This window comes from Syngnathus acus, chromosome 21 (assembly GCF_901709675.1).
Source record: "Syngnathus acus chromosome 21, fSynAcu1.2, whole genome shotgun sequence".
Lineage (NCBI taxonomy): Eukaryota > Metazoa > Chordata > Actinopteri > Syngnathiformes > Syngnathidae > Syngnathus > Syngnathus acus.
The window spans coordinates 10,495,890-10,510,539 of record NC_051105.1 but is presented as its reverse complement, the minus strand read 5'-3'; the positions used below and the strand labels follow the sequence as shown (position 1 = coordinate 10,510,539).

The 14,650-nt window shown below is 42.4% G+C and overlaps 1 protein-coding gene across 4 annotated transcripts in view; it reads left to right on the top strand.

Moving 5' to 3' along the window:
* Positions 1-24: 24 nt before the first annotated feature.
* myo3b (myosin IIIB) overlaps positions 25-14,650 on the top strand; it is a 47,615-nt gene continuing 32,989 nt past the window's right edge. For 2 of the 4 annotated variants that reach the window (XM_037240384.1, XM_037240382.1), the window contains exons 1-12: positions 25-437; positions 514-550; positions 3,644-3,827; positions 4,807-4,941; positions 5,044-5,148; positions 5,286-5,385; positions 5,818-5,894; positions 6,832-6,977; positions 10,071-10,136; positions 12,169-12,324; positions 13,857-13,941; positions 14,007-14,123. In XM_037240384.1, the coding sequence (XP_037096279.1) occupies positions 431-437; positions 514-550; positions 3,644-3,827; positions 4,807-4,941; positions 5,044-5,148; positions 5,286-5,385; positions 5,818-5,894; positions 6,832-6,977; positions 10,071-10,136; positions 12,169-12,324; positions 13,857-13,941; positions 14,007-14,123 (1,215 nt within the window). In that variant the 5' untranslated portion in view covers positions 25-430. Of the gene's footprint in view, positions 438-513; positions 551-2,047; positions 2,175-3,124; positions 3,271-3,643; positions 3,828-4,806; positions 4,942-5,043; positions 5,149-5,285; positions 5,386-5,817; positions 5,895-6,831; positions 6,978-10,070; positions 10,137-12,168; positions 12,325-13,856; positions 13,942-14,006; positions 14,124-14,650 lie in introns of those variants that run through there. The other 2 variants (XM_037240385.1, XM_037240383.1) reach the window with 2 other exon arrangements.

Here is a 14,650-nt window from a genome sequence, read left to right as displayed (position 1 = left end):
TTCTTTAAGCAGAATGACCGATTTGAATAATTAGTTACTCCATTCCGTTGTTAGTGTGTGTGTTTATTTGTGTGTGTGTGTTTTTTGCCTCAAACAAATTCTTCTACCATGTGACTTGTGCATTTTCTGGATGATTGAATTGAGCTGTGGTAAACAACAGAGGCCTTGTGCGCAACAAACAAGAGCCACGCTTAATTTGTGATTTCAGCCAACTGGACCAAAGGAGAGGAAAGGAATGTTACCTGGGGAAAAGCAGCGCTGAGGTCAGCAATTCTGGGGCCATTCCTCGTTTGTTTTTGCTTCCTACTCAGGTGATTGGACTGATGTCTTCGCCCATGCAGATTCAAGCTCGACTCAGGTGTCCATAAGCTCATTATTAATTATTAAACTGGCCGACTAAGTGAAGAGAAATTACTTTGGATATGTCGCGATGGATGGTAAGACTTTTTTTTTTTTGTAACCGCGCATACAAGTAACAGACGTGTCTTTTTTTTTTTTTCTTTTTTTTTACAGAGCCTAGAAATGGAAATGAGGCAGCAAACAACCAAGGGTAAGAATTTAAAGCTTCTTTTGTCTGCAGCATGATGAGAAAACCCAAAAGAATTTTTCAAGCGCTTGTGATCATGCTAGAACTTAAATTTCCATGCTGAGACATTTATTGCAGTTGACTGACTGTTGAAATCATTTTCGATAAGATTGGAAATAGACAGGATATAAATAGGTGGACTGTATAGTACAATGCTTCTTGAACTTTATATCAAGAACGCTACCACCAATTTCCAACATTACGACTAATTTTGAAATACAGCTACGTAGTAGGCCCTTAATGATAATCGAAACAAGACGGCTTTTATTCCTCAAAAGAATATCAGAAACTCCCAAAATGTATTCTACTTAAAAGTTAAACAAAAAAATGGCTAAATAATTGTTTGAAACACAGTTGTAAAGATTAAATGCAAACGTTTTGAACCGAACTCTATTTAGGCAGTGATTATCTTGCGTACCACTAGGGGAGCCCTTGTGCCTCACTGACAAGATGCTGCAATAAATATGCTAGATTGACAGACAGTATTCCAAATGCATCCACTATATTTTTCATAACAATTTTTGTCCTTTGTCTTACTCTACATCACTTCCATATTGCATGTTCCAGTCTAGACCTTAAACTATATTTAGCAAACAGTTTCCATGTGCTCATGTGAGTCTTTAGGTTACTCGGGGTGACAAGGGCAAGTTACTGTAGCCCAACTCGTGGCTGCTAAGGTTTACCGCAAAGCCTCTTCATATCCCCTTAGAAAGGATTAACTAGTTCACGGCGAGGGGAGGGAGGGGGGTTTCGCCACGGACTTACCGACCAATTAACAACGTGCCGTTCCTGCCGGGCTTCAAACAGCGAGTGAGCTAGCGTGATTGTTGGAAGCAGAAAATTAGATTACTCAAACTGAACCAGGCAATCATGTGCACACACTGGCCACAACATTAAGTACACAAGTCAAGTGCTGTGCAAGGTTATTATGGTGGAAGAATTTTTATTTATTTATTTTTTTACAGTATTTGCTCACACGACTGTTTTTTCTAACAATTTCTCTCCTCACAAATATTTATCCAAAACATGGCGGCTACTGTATTGTGCTGTTGCAGGGAGGTAAACAATGGCGGGTAACTTGAGCATGTGGTGTCACCGGTGTCCTGTTCTCAATCAGCCACATGTGACTTTTACCTCTCAACAAGTTTCTCTTGACTTCCGCTAAAATGTCACAGGCAGCAGCTACGAAAAAACTCAGCAAAATATAATTTAATAATATATATATATATATATTACTATATATATAGTACTAAAAACAAATTAAACTTTTTCTTGTATTCTGCTGAAACAACCGCAAAACCTCTTCATGTCACCACATGTAAACCACCTAAATGGGGACTTTATTTACTTGAGGTTGCCAGAGCAGGAGGAGTCACGTGACCCCAGCCCCTGCCATCGACTTCCTAGTTACCCGCACGCAACCCGAGATGCATCATATCAGCGGCCATTATGAGAGCATACACCTGCCACTTGAATATTTTAACTCAACTGCAGATCAGGTCCCAAATTGCCTCTGAATTATTTAACCTCATAGTTTAGTATGAATCGGCCTGCATCATTTCGGAGTGGGACACTTTCACGGACGCAGGTATTTACCACTTGGCTGTGTTTTTTAATTACTCTTAAGCATTTTGTAATGAGTTCAACTTCAGATGAAGAATGGCTGCTATTGTTTATCATGCGTGATCATTGCTTCAAGTGGGGGGAAAAAATTACTTTCTTAGCTTGCTGCAGATTGATGATGTTGTGGTGGACCGGCTTGCGTTTGTTTGATTGATAAGCTAAATGCAGAACATCATTCAGGAAGCGGTTTAAGGTAGACGATTAACTCCCCCCCCCCAAGCATTGATGGATAACTCAAGATGGAGGATTAGCGGGAAGTTATTTAAATGCGAGCTGCATCACTATGCGAGTTGCTCATTGAAGGACAAGCATGAAGGAAATTTGTTGAATTGGCGTAGTTGTGAGACGAGCCTCACGGTGTATCTACATGTAATGTCTGCATTACTCACCTAGAGCGCCCCGTCGTTCATAAAAGCATCCTCGCGAATGGCCGATGAGTCCTCCCCCCTGAGACTTGATAACTCTTCACATCAAGCCGTCAGGGTCACAACGCCTCTGGCGGATTGTCCGCACAAACATTCCTCTCCATCATGTCTCTTGGGACAATGTGGAATGTCACAACATGACCGAGGTGTTTCTCCATTCATCAAATTGTTTGAGGACATTCGGGACCTCGTTGACTCTTCAGACTTGGCATCATTGGTCACAACAGCGTGATTCATGCTGGTGTTTTTTTACATGCCCGATGGCCGTAAATCATTTGTTCCCTAATGTTTTTTTTTTTAGCTAGACCGATTTCACATAACCGAGCGGCATAGAAAAAATTTAAACTTTTGGAATTTGTAACCATCCAAGGTGATGTCACCGTGTTGTGCCAGCACGTGCAGTGAAAGTTAGCTACTCATTCACACCGCCGCATGTCAAGCTAATGCTAATCCAATTCGTCTTGAGGAGATTTGCACTCCTGCGGGGAAGGGGAGGAGGACGCGTCCCAGCGGACAGCGCTAAGCCGGCCTCCGTCAAACATCGCTTGTTGCTCTCGCTGTTTGTATCATGATGACGAAACATTTGATGTAACTGTTCCTGGCGCCAATGAGTCTGAAGAAAGTAACATCTGCCATGTAAGTACAGAGACACTCGGTTGTCATCCTTAGCGTCGCTGATGTAGTGCCGGGCGGAGAGAGTTGTTGTTTGGCAATGGAACCGATTCCTCGCGGGAATAAATGTACTGCTCTTTGGAACATTGGCATGTCCCACTGCAAATACTTTATTGCTTTCCTCGCCGGCTTCTCTTTAGTTTTATGTGGCGCTGAGACTGTAAAATCCCGTCTGCAGTTCTTTCCGCAACAGCAGTTTTTTCTATGAAATGTCAAATTTTGTTCATAGGAAAAAGTGAACATTAGAGGAAACACAGGCGATGTTTTAACAGTAGCTATCAAACATCAAATTGGTAAAAAGCTTTCACTGCACCGTTTCATCTTTTTCTGACAACAGGCGGTCATTGTATGGAGTATATCCCTACAAATCCAGTATGATTGGCCTGGAGAACCTTGGAGATCCATCTGATAACTGGGACATTGTGGAGACCATCGGTAAAGGGACGTATGGAAAAGTCTACCGGGTGATCAGCAAGAAGGATGGAAGTCAGGCGGCAGTCAAAGTGTTGGATCCCATCAATGTAAGTTTCACTGTACATGAATCAATATTTTGAACATGATTTGAAAACTTTAGAGAAGGTCACATGAAATACATGTCAGCTTCATCCTGAAATGACAATTGAGTAATTGAGTTTTTGGACATAAAACTTTTAAAACGGCCTTTTCACAGCATACAAGGCACACCAACAGAGTAAGTTTGCCTTCACACTGCGTACTTGTGTCCCCAGCTACTATTTTTAATTCATGTCTTGTCTTGTTCTAATTTTGTGGTAGCTCCTGCTTTAGCCGTATCCTGCTCATTTGTTTGTGTGATAAGGTCTATTTAGTGTCTCACTTCGACTTGTTCCACTGAGCGGATGACGCAAGCTAGCCACCATGATTCTGCCCTTGATGGCCGTTGGGATGCGGCAGTCTCCTGTCTCATCCCTCTGCCTGACATTATCACACAAGACATCCAGAGAGGAGTTCTTTTGCCCTTCAATAGAAAAGTACCTGCAGAAGTAGTTTAGTTCACCATTTCTGTTTTTGTCCTTGTGTTTCAGTCAGTGATTGATATAGTGATATAGCCTACAAAAATAGCTTGGGAAAAAAACATTTTAAAAACTGTTGGGGGAGCAATCTTAAAGAGGAAGTAAACCCAGAAGGTTTATTTTGTTCTTTTTGTTCTGTGCAGCCCAACTAGTGTTCTTAATAATGTTTCATTTGTGGATTATGAATTTAACATGCTGTTGACTAAAAATGACATCACACTTGCCCAGGTCACAGTTCCCAACCAATCACGGCTCAGTTTTAGAAAATTGGTGAGCCGTGATTGGTTGGGACCTGAAAGCAAAATGGCCGCCCCCTGAGATGTATAAAAACAGGTAAATGTTGCTTCTTAACTTCTATTTCACGAACGCAATTGTCATTAAACTGCCGTGTTTAGACTAGTGGGGGCGCATACAACAGATAACTTTAAAGAATAAAGCAAATTGTTTTTTTTTTTGTTGTTGCTAAAAGGATGTGGATGAAGAGATCGAGGCGGAATACAACATCCTGAGATCTCTGTCCAACCACCCCAATGTGGTCAAGTTTTACGGCATGTTTTACAAGTCGGAAAATGCGTCGGGTGGTCAGCTCTGGCTGGTTCTAGAGGTAATGTAAAAAAACACAAATTGTGGAGGAGTCCATCTTTTTTTATGAATGATAATAGACAAAATAGTGGTGATGTGACCAGATTGTCTCTCCCCTCCACAGCTCTGCAATGGCGGTTCCGTCACGGAGCTCATCAAAGGGTTGCTGACGCGAGGCCAGCGTCTACAGGAGCCCGTTATCGCGTACATCTTATACAGCGCCCTTCTGGTAAGCCGCTCATGCTAGCCGGATCTGCCATTCAACATGCTAACAGACCACAATCAATGTTCTTTCTTCGATTGGCTTCATTTGTTTTGCACAACAATCACGCTTGCGTTAATCGTAAATGTTCTCTGTCTTGAAAGGGTCTCCAGCATCTGCACAACAACCGAATTATTCATCGTGACGTCAAGGGCAATAACATCCTTCTGACAACTGAGGGAGGAGTCAAGCTGGTTGACTTTGGTAATGTCTTTCTGCTCATTCTGTGCTAGAAATTAAAACATTTTAATAATTTTGAGCTGGTGCACCCAAATGAAGTGACTTTGTAAATAAATCCCGAATTAAAAGATCTCTTCCTTTGTCACCATGACGTCGTTTGATTTCATGGACTGCAGCCTTAACCCGAGGCTATTATTGCTCGTTTAAATTGCATTATTTTGCATATTAAAAGGAAGCTGTTGTGGTAAATGACTCCGGATCCCTCAGGCGTGTTTATATCCTCTGTGTCGTGGAGATGAAGTGGACTCATGCTGATAAAAATCTGTCCTACATTAATTGAAATGATCACAGCCCTTTTGTTGTTACCGCTTGGCAGGCTCCCTCAGCAAATCATATTTATTTTTTAACGCAACTATTTGTCTCATCGCTTTGAAATAAACATTCCTCATTTTTCAGGAGTTTCAGCACAGCTGACCAGCGCACGATTGCGAAGGAACACCTCCGTCGGGACTCCATTTTGGATGGCACCTGAGGTCAGTTCCTTTTGCTTCCAAAATGTCCGACATGAATCGTTACAAAGGCGGAGGAGTGCGAGCTTGAGCTATTTCTGTACGCCTCTCCCCCGTGTCATTATGTATTCCCCTCCACGGGAGCACCCCTTGAGGTCATCCCAAGGTTAATAGCTGGGAGACCGCGGCCCGTCACTTTCTCCGTGGCAGAAATGAAGTGCCATGATGGGGGCTGTAAGAAAAGCACCTCGGGGGCCATTAGAATAAACTCAGCTGTGTCAATTATAATTATTGACTGGGAGATTCACTCAACTGCCCAGTAAATGCGCAGTTTGTCATTTCCGATCCCAGTGGGCTTTTCATCATAATAAAAGACAGGTTTGCTGATGGATTGTTGTGGGTTTTGTTTTTTGTTAATCAAGCACCGGTGTGTTGATGGCATTCAATTGATCGCATTTAAAGCAGCTTTGTGTTATCGCTATGATGTCTCTTTTAAAGCTCACATGCTAATTTGCTAATTCACATGCATGATTGCAGTGCGCAAATTAATATTGTTACATGGTTGCGTAAATCCTTCCTCTGTCAGCTTATTAAGCAATGTGAAAAATGGGCGTCATAATGTTCTGCCAAGAATTTCACATCATTAGATCCTTGATTGATTACGCAATTTAATGCAGAAATAATTTTATGACTCAAGGTACATCTGCAGAATGTAAGAGCTCATAATGTGCCGTGCATTGTCGTTTGGATTACATAGAGAAAAAGGTTTAGTCACTACCTCTAGATACCACAAGATGGCAGCAAAGCCCCTCTTTGAAACTCAATCCAGAGTTTCTCTGCACAGTCGTCAAGATTTTGCCAAGACACAATTTAAGTGTTGGACAAGGAATTGCCTCATGAAATGTCTGACTTTAAAATAGACTTTGTGGTGATCTCATGTTGCGTGTACATCTGTTACCAGGTGATAGCTTGTGAGCAGCAGTACGACTACACGTACGACGCCCGCTGTGACGTGTGGTCTCTGGGCATCACCGCCATCGAGCTTGCGGATGGAGATCCCCCGCTGGCTGACATGCACCCAGTCAAAGCTCTCTTCAAGATCCCACGGTGAGCCCGCTAGAGGGAGCCCACGAACTTACTGTAGATACACATAGTTAATCTTTTTTTTTTAAATGTACACAATCACATAATCATCCGCGTCTGATTGCAATTTGCATCGGTGATGATTTCCATTCCAGGGTGTGCGCCGCCTCTCACTCTCTTTCTCTCTCAAAGTCAGCCGGTCTAGGCTCCTTCTTTCCGAGTACCTGCCGGAATCAAAATAGATAGTTTGCCCTTTTGTAGGGAAACGGCGACCGTGCAGCGATGCTTGCCGTATGAATCACCGCAAACGTGTTGAACCGTGAAATGATTCTGTTAACATGTCATTTATCTCAAATATATTTTTGCCGCCACTGCGTCACGGCAGACGAAATGGCCAAGAAATCTGATGTAAATGATGACTCGTGTATGAATGACTTTCCAAATACGGAAATGTGTTCCACCTTTGAGTTTGAAGTGCGGCTGCGCGGTGATTCATGAGCGGCTCGGATGAATTCATCTTTGTGGCGTTTAATGATTGTAAAAACTTGATCTTTTTTCTTATTCAATGCTTCACAAGGTACAGGTGAAGCTACGTCCTTGACTTGCTAAAGTGTGACTTAACTGACATACTTCCTGTATGGAATATATGTTGTAAAACTCTACTAAGAAAATACACAACAATCAGGTTCTCACTTTGAAAGAATATTGACCGATACTCTCTGATTGCATTATCGATTGAATTATTTTAGTCCCCGCATCCATCTGCATCAGTCCGTTCGCTCCCACCGGTGTGATTACAGTGTCTAATAACATTGTTACGGCTGTGCGATGGGAATTTGTGCCCAGCTGGAAGTGACTTTAACCCCAGCAGGCTATAAAGATCCTGTGAGCGCCATGAACCGGGAGGGGTCACCTTCGCGCCCGGTCTCGTCTCGCTCGGAGAACATTCGCACGTCCGTGCAGCGTGTTTAAATGGTAGCCCGCTACGGTCGCTCTATCTTTCCCCATCTTCCCGCCTCTGTTTGATGAATTGCTACGATGTAATTGACAGATGTGAGCTCATAATATCCATGAGTGAAGGTAATGGAGCATGTCAGAGGGTAAAGTTGTAAAAATCATCAACTGCAAAATTAATTACAAATACAAATATGGCCTTTGATATTTAAATGTGCGCCAGGTTAATATCTCGAGTCGGTTTTCTCTCCGGTGCGCTGCCTCGCATTGTCCATGCAACATCAAACCCTGCGTGTGTGCGTGTGGGGGGGGGGGCATAATGCTATGTAATGGTTAGAAACGAAGATGGCCAATGTTGTGTTTGTTGGGTCCAATCATGGAAGAAATTTGTAACATGCATCTATCTAAAGTGGATGTCAATGTGAGAGAGGGAGGGAGGAGATAAATTAAATGATAAGTGGAGTCGTGACAAGATAAAGGGGCACTGAGGAACAGTTTTTTTTTTTTTTTTTGCTCCTTAAGAGCTCATTAAAAATTTCAAAACTCACAGTGTAGTGGAAACCAGTCTTCCATCACCTTTTTCCCAATCGGAATATTTTGCTCATGCTCAAGGACAGAGCAAGCAAATTCAGTTCAAATCTGTCCAAAACAACTCATAATGACCAACAGGGGGAGACAGAACATGAATTGACGACAAAAACAACAAAGACTCAAATATTTTTGAGCAAGTGGGAGGGGTGAGGGTATTAGGTGGGGCCAGACGTCACAGCCCAGACACACTTAGCACACCTAGACATCAATTGGCTAAATAGGCGATGAATTCTTCGTCAACTTTTTCAACAAATTTCCTGTAATATATTCAAATATTTGCATTGTGTAGTGTGACACACTTAATGCTTTCGGACCCAAATTCCTAACCTGATTCAGCTATGGAATCTTATATAGTATATTAAATTAGCACACTTCTACACTAATGCAAAGTACAATTATTCTCTCTCCCGGTGTGTCAATCAAAACTATTAAGTACAAACATTTATTATCTTTACCAAGGCAGAATTTCATCTCATTATAATTCAGGCTCACATATTGTTTTTGATGCATTTATTATTATTTTTTCTTTTTTTTTAATGAAATGCAGGCAAGTACAAGAGATATATAACATCCTGTGGGATGTGGAGGATTATGAAAACTGCATACTGAGTACCGTGCTAAAATATTTCTTTGGTCTCATTTTTGTCTTTCTGCGAGGCTTAGCGCCAGCTGTCAAGTGGCGTTGACACCTCTCTCTGATTTCGCCTCAATCCACACCGAGGAAAGATTTGACAGCCCGGCCCGTGATTTGAATAAGCCATTCATGTTTACAATATGAGCCTCCACTCTCACCAGTACTCAAAAGATACAAATAAAAGTGCCTGAATTTCCCGAGCACAATAAGCGCACTTTGAGAGCGTTATCGGCGGTGCGTGCGCGTTTCTCTCTCGACGCACTAACGTCTAAGCAAGTGTGTTACGACATCAAGGCGACAACGCGTCTGCGGCGGGCTCACATTAGAGCATCCACTTTGATCTGCACTTTTGCAAAAGATCGTCTGTCTGAATTCTTTATTGTGCCGAGCTGTTTCGAATGACAGATTTTCCTCCCAAAAAAGGAACACTTGTATGTATGTTTTCCCGTGGGTTGTTTGGGGACAATTTCCTCAAGAGGCTTTCTTAGAAATACAGGAGGTGATGACTATGCTAAAAATGAACATACTGGCTGGCTTTGTCACCTAAAAAGAATCTGCTGTACTATCCGGGTACCCAAATGATTAGCGGCCCCGCCGTTATTCGTCATCTAAACTCCCCCACTGTTCCTGCCATGGAGAGCTTGTGAAGACTGCTGGCCTCATTACAGATGGCCTCCGTGAATGTTGCTGACAGAGGCGAGACTCGTTCCCATAACTTGGAGCTCCCCGTCACAGATGCCGACTGCCAAGAACACACTGAGTCACTTATAAAGCTAGACAGACACCAAGTCTTCCCCCCCAAAAAATCCCTCTGAGCTTGTGCCAGCCATCATTTGTCAGCTGATTGAAAATACTCTGCCTCTGTCATGTCATTGGAAATCCAGTCTGATGAGAGTTGATTTTATTTATTTATTTGATCTTTTCTGATTTACTTTCAGAAATCCATCACCTACCTTGCAAAATCCAGAGCAATGGTGCAGAAGCTTCTGTCATTTCATTGGCCAGTAAGTATCAAGACTTGCCATTAAAATCTGTATTTCCATGACGAATACTAGTAATTAAATTTTTTTTGTTTTTAATCCCCAATGAATAAACAACAACGCGCGTTTTAATGCGGAGAGATTCGAAATAGATATTTCCCGAAGCAGATTCTATCAACCTTTCGCGGCTTTGTGTTCATTGACTTTTCATTTGTGTAAATCTGCCACGGGGGAACAAAGTCATTCACGTGAGTTATCACCTCCATCAGAGACCAATAAACAACTTTTCATTCCCCCCGTTAAAGCTTATAACATCATTGCTGCCTTGTACCTGCTGCTCCAAATATATAACTTTAATGGCTATTACAGGAGTGTGCCGGCCACAACTGGAATTAGGAAGTCCACTTGAGTGGAGAATTATTTGATGCTTTGTGAGGGAGTAAATGACAAATAAATACAGTGGGCTGTCTGCTTTAAGAGCGTTGTATGATATTGATGAGGCAGGATTGAAATTCAAGAGTTTTTAATACTTTTCAACCTATGCTGTGTCATTGCTACCATTTCCAAACAATGGATTGTGTGACGTGACCTCAGCATTCATCTCATCAAACAAACAAGCCCAACAGAGTTCAATGCGAGGCGGCTGGACAATGTTATCAGGTTCTGCAGACCGTTTGTGAAGCCTATCTTGAGTGTGTGTAGGTCAACGTGTGTGTAGGCTGTTTTCCCGGCATAATAAATCCATCAGCCCTGTCTGCACTTGTGCAGCCAAGGAGCTGACTTCGCGTGACAAAGTGGCTCGCCGTTCACAATCCCGCCAGCGCCGCTCTGCTAATAGCGGCAAACCTCTGCTGCTTAATGTCCTGACACTAATGAATTCATGGAATTAACTTTAAAAGCACAAAAAAAGAGGGGAAAAAACGAGATTGGGTGTTTTGAATTAGATGGTTGTTTACTTGCTATCTTGCGTCTGTTTAGTGTTGTTCGAGTCTTTAGCTGCATAGGTAAATGAAGAACATGGATTCGCCCTCTTAACATTAATCAGTAAAAAGTAAAAATGTAATATATAAATGCAAAATAGTGTCCAGTCCACTTAAAAGCCCTTATTAATCAGTAAAAAGAACCCTTTAATATTTAAATGCAAAATCGTGTCCTGTCCGCTTAAAATTCCATTTTGAAGAGAAAAGAGCAGGCTAACAGAGATGTCGTGTGGTGGCCATGTTGGCTTTAGCTTAGCATCGCTGGAGGCACGCAGCTCGAAAGGAGTAAGTCGTATCTACCAATTCACATCTATGACTGAAGCGCCTGTCATGTATGTGTACATGTTTCTTGAACATGATATTTTTGGTGAAGTTTACTTTGTGTTTTGTTGTAGCAAGGTGAAAAAAGGAAGCGCGCTACTATGAAAACAACTACATAGCTGCACGCTAGTTAGCTACTCCAGTTAGATATGGCTTTACAAACTTTAAAACTTTTCAGAACATTTAAAGGTTTTCATATCAATTTTCAGTCATTTAGTAGTGTACTTTGTATTTTTAGCCAATTAAATTTATTGTACTTTATTCCATGGTTATTTTGCTTACCACAGTAGAGAGCAAAAGAAGATATTTTGGCAATTTTGTTTTTGCTTAAGCACCACTCTCCATTTGTAATTTAACATTGAGAGCAATGTGGCCTCAAAACCTTTCAGCTCTTTCTTTACTTTGCTTAATCCCATTTTCATCGCACTTCTCTGAAAATGTGCACATGTACAGTGTGAGCTATAAAACCCTGCTCAGGCAAACACTGCACATCCCAGATAGGAAGTTCTGCTGGGCCCTGGCAGGGCTTGTTTGGACTACGGGGCCATGGTGACAGCGCCCATGTGGCGCTCTCTGACTAGATTAGCCACTCACACTTTTAAGGCGCTCACCCTCTGCTGTTTAAGTCTGTCGAAGCGACAACGCCTCTGTTAGTTTGCTTCAATGTTCAGGTGATTGCTCATCATCGCCGGGTTTATTCTCCACAGTGACTCCTGTGAGGTAACCATGTCATTTATTTTTTGTCCGCTCTCGAGGTGTCTGATAAAGGATTTCGAGGCACGTCCGTCAGTGACTCATCTCCTGGAGCATCCTTTCATCAAACAGGCCCACGGCAAAGATGTGGCCCTTCGACACCAGCTGGCGGCCCTTATCAAAGAGCAGCAAGAAGTGGGATGTGCGGCCAGAACTAAGTAAGTCTATTTTCTTTTGCTCTCATGGAAGACATTTCAACAAACGCGACAAAGCTGCCGCTCCAGAAAAACTCACCGGTGAACATATTTTACTCCAGTAGGGGGCAGGCTTTCATCTTTTTTGCATTGAGACGATAAGGAGGACGTCACAGAATGTGATTAAAAAGAAGTTAGGGGAGTGTGACTAATTCAGTGCCAATGATTGTTGCTGACTAACCACACTTTAATAAATACACTCATGCAAGTGGACTTGAGAGCTACAAGCACAAAGAATAACTTCATCTAATTGTGTCATGTAATTGATTTTAGCTGAAATTCACATAGGTAATTAATTACCTACTAGTTTATGGTGTGTACAGGTTTAAAAGTGATCACGGAAAATGATCATGTCTTTTGGCACTACTTAATGGGGTAAATAGTGGGGACACAATGAAACGAGTCTTTCATGTCTTTTAAAAAGCTAATGTTCACTTTAAGTCTAATTACTTCTTAACCACTCCAAATTACAACCGCAGTAATGGTAAACACTGTGATAAATTAGTACCACTTACGCATGTATAAGGTGAATTTTTTTACTCTTTTTTTTTTTTAACATACACATCTTGTGCATTGCATGTCATTGAATTGTACACACAAGACAGCCGTCTGTCTTTCACTTAAAAAAAGAGCCGATATTTGCACTGGTTTCCCCTCTCGAAGGAGTTCACCAAGCCTGTCCTTGACTGAGTGTTTTGATGTGGTGCCAACTCTGTTTACTCCCGAGAGCATTGCAGCCCGCTGCCTGAGCCTGATCCCGAATTCCTGTCCTCAGTGAAAGTGGATAATGGGATTAGCAGCTTGTAGGGCGAGAACTGGGCTCGCCCGCTTTAGTCTCTCGTGCCGCAGATCGGGCCCACAATGAATCCAGATAAGAAGAATAAAGACATGGCGAAGTTAAAAGTAGCTGCTGTAGGTGCAAAACTGGGATCTTCTTCAAAGGAGCCGAACGGCAGAAGTCGCGTGGACTGATGAGCATTCACTCCATCCGCGGCTTTGTGTCAGCACTCCATTCAGAATATGAAATACAGGCAGAGGAGGAAGTGACGCATGGCCTCAGGCAAATTTTCATAACATGCGGAAAAGATCAAAACAGACATCCACACCAGGTTATAATATCATTTACACATAGACTCTATAATCAGCAGCCATATGTTGTTTTTCATAGAGGATAAAGAATACATGCCTGCATGTGTCAATTATTTAACGCAGCTCTCGTCAGATGGGCCTGGTGTTCCTAATATTGTGCTTGCGATGTCTCACTAGAATGCCTATTTGACACATTCTTGATCTCCCTTGAGCTTTTATACCCACTGGAGCTCTTTTGTGCTGTGAGGAGTCAAGATGGTTGAATGAAGTACAGCTGGAGTGTGTGTTCACTCGCCCTCCCCTGGGAGGACCGCAAAGGAGTGACCCATATGTCCCATTCAGCCTGTCGAAAGTGCGCTTAAGAGAAGCTTCCGGCATGATCACCTCCTCGCTTTCATACGTTTCAGGCACGGACGCATCAATACTCGTAAAACGCTCGTCATAGAGAGCAGTGCCGATGACGATCTGGTCAACCTGGAGTTCTTGGATGAGGTGAGATTTAACGCGGTTACCTCAAAGCCCATCGATGTTCCTTAAGGGTAACGTGTTTTCTGCAGGAGATCATTATTGGCCATCTCCGCAAGAGGTATGCCGAGCTGCAGGTGTACACGTACGTGGGCGACATCCTCATTGCGCTCAATCCTTTCCAGAACCTTAGCATCTACTCTCCACAGGTTGGTGACTCAGGTCAAGTTTCCTAAATTTTATTAAGCCAAGGCACAAAACACACGACACGGAAGAAAATGTTGCAAAAAGTAATAAACGGGTTATTTAAGATACAAATTACGTGTACGGATGTATTTATTCATTTTTTATTTACCGTATTTTCCGCCCTAAAAGGCGCACCGGGTTATAAGGCGCACCTTCAATGAACGGCCCATTTTAAAACTTTGTCCATATATAAGGCGGCTTATAAGGCGCATAAAATAGAAGCTGTACTGCATCAAACTGAGGTTGACTAGGGTTGCGGTATGCATCCACTAGCCAATAACCAACGAGCCCTCTATAAACAATCGCGTTTCTCAAACGATCTCCTATAAAATGATCAGAACTGACTAAAGTTCGATCTAACGCATTGGTACTACTTACCTATGTTTCCCTTCCATATCGATCCGTAGATTTACTCGAAACATTAACAGAGCAGCCTATTTTGACATGAAATAGCCTGGTACGTATAGCAGCTATCGCAATAGCATTAGCC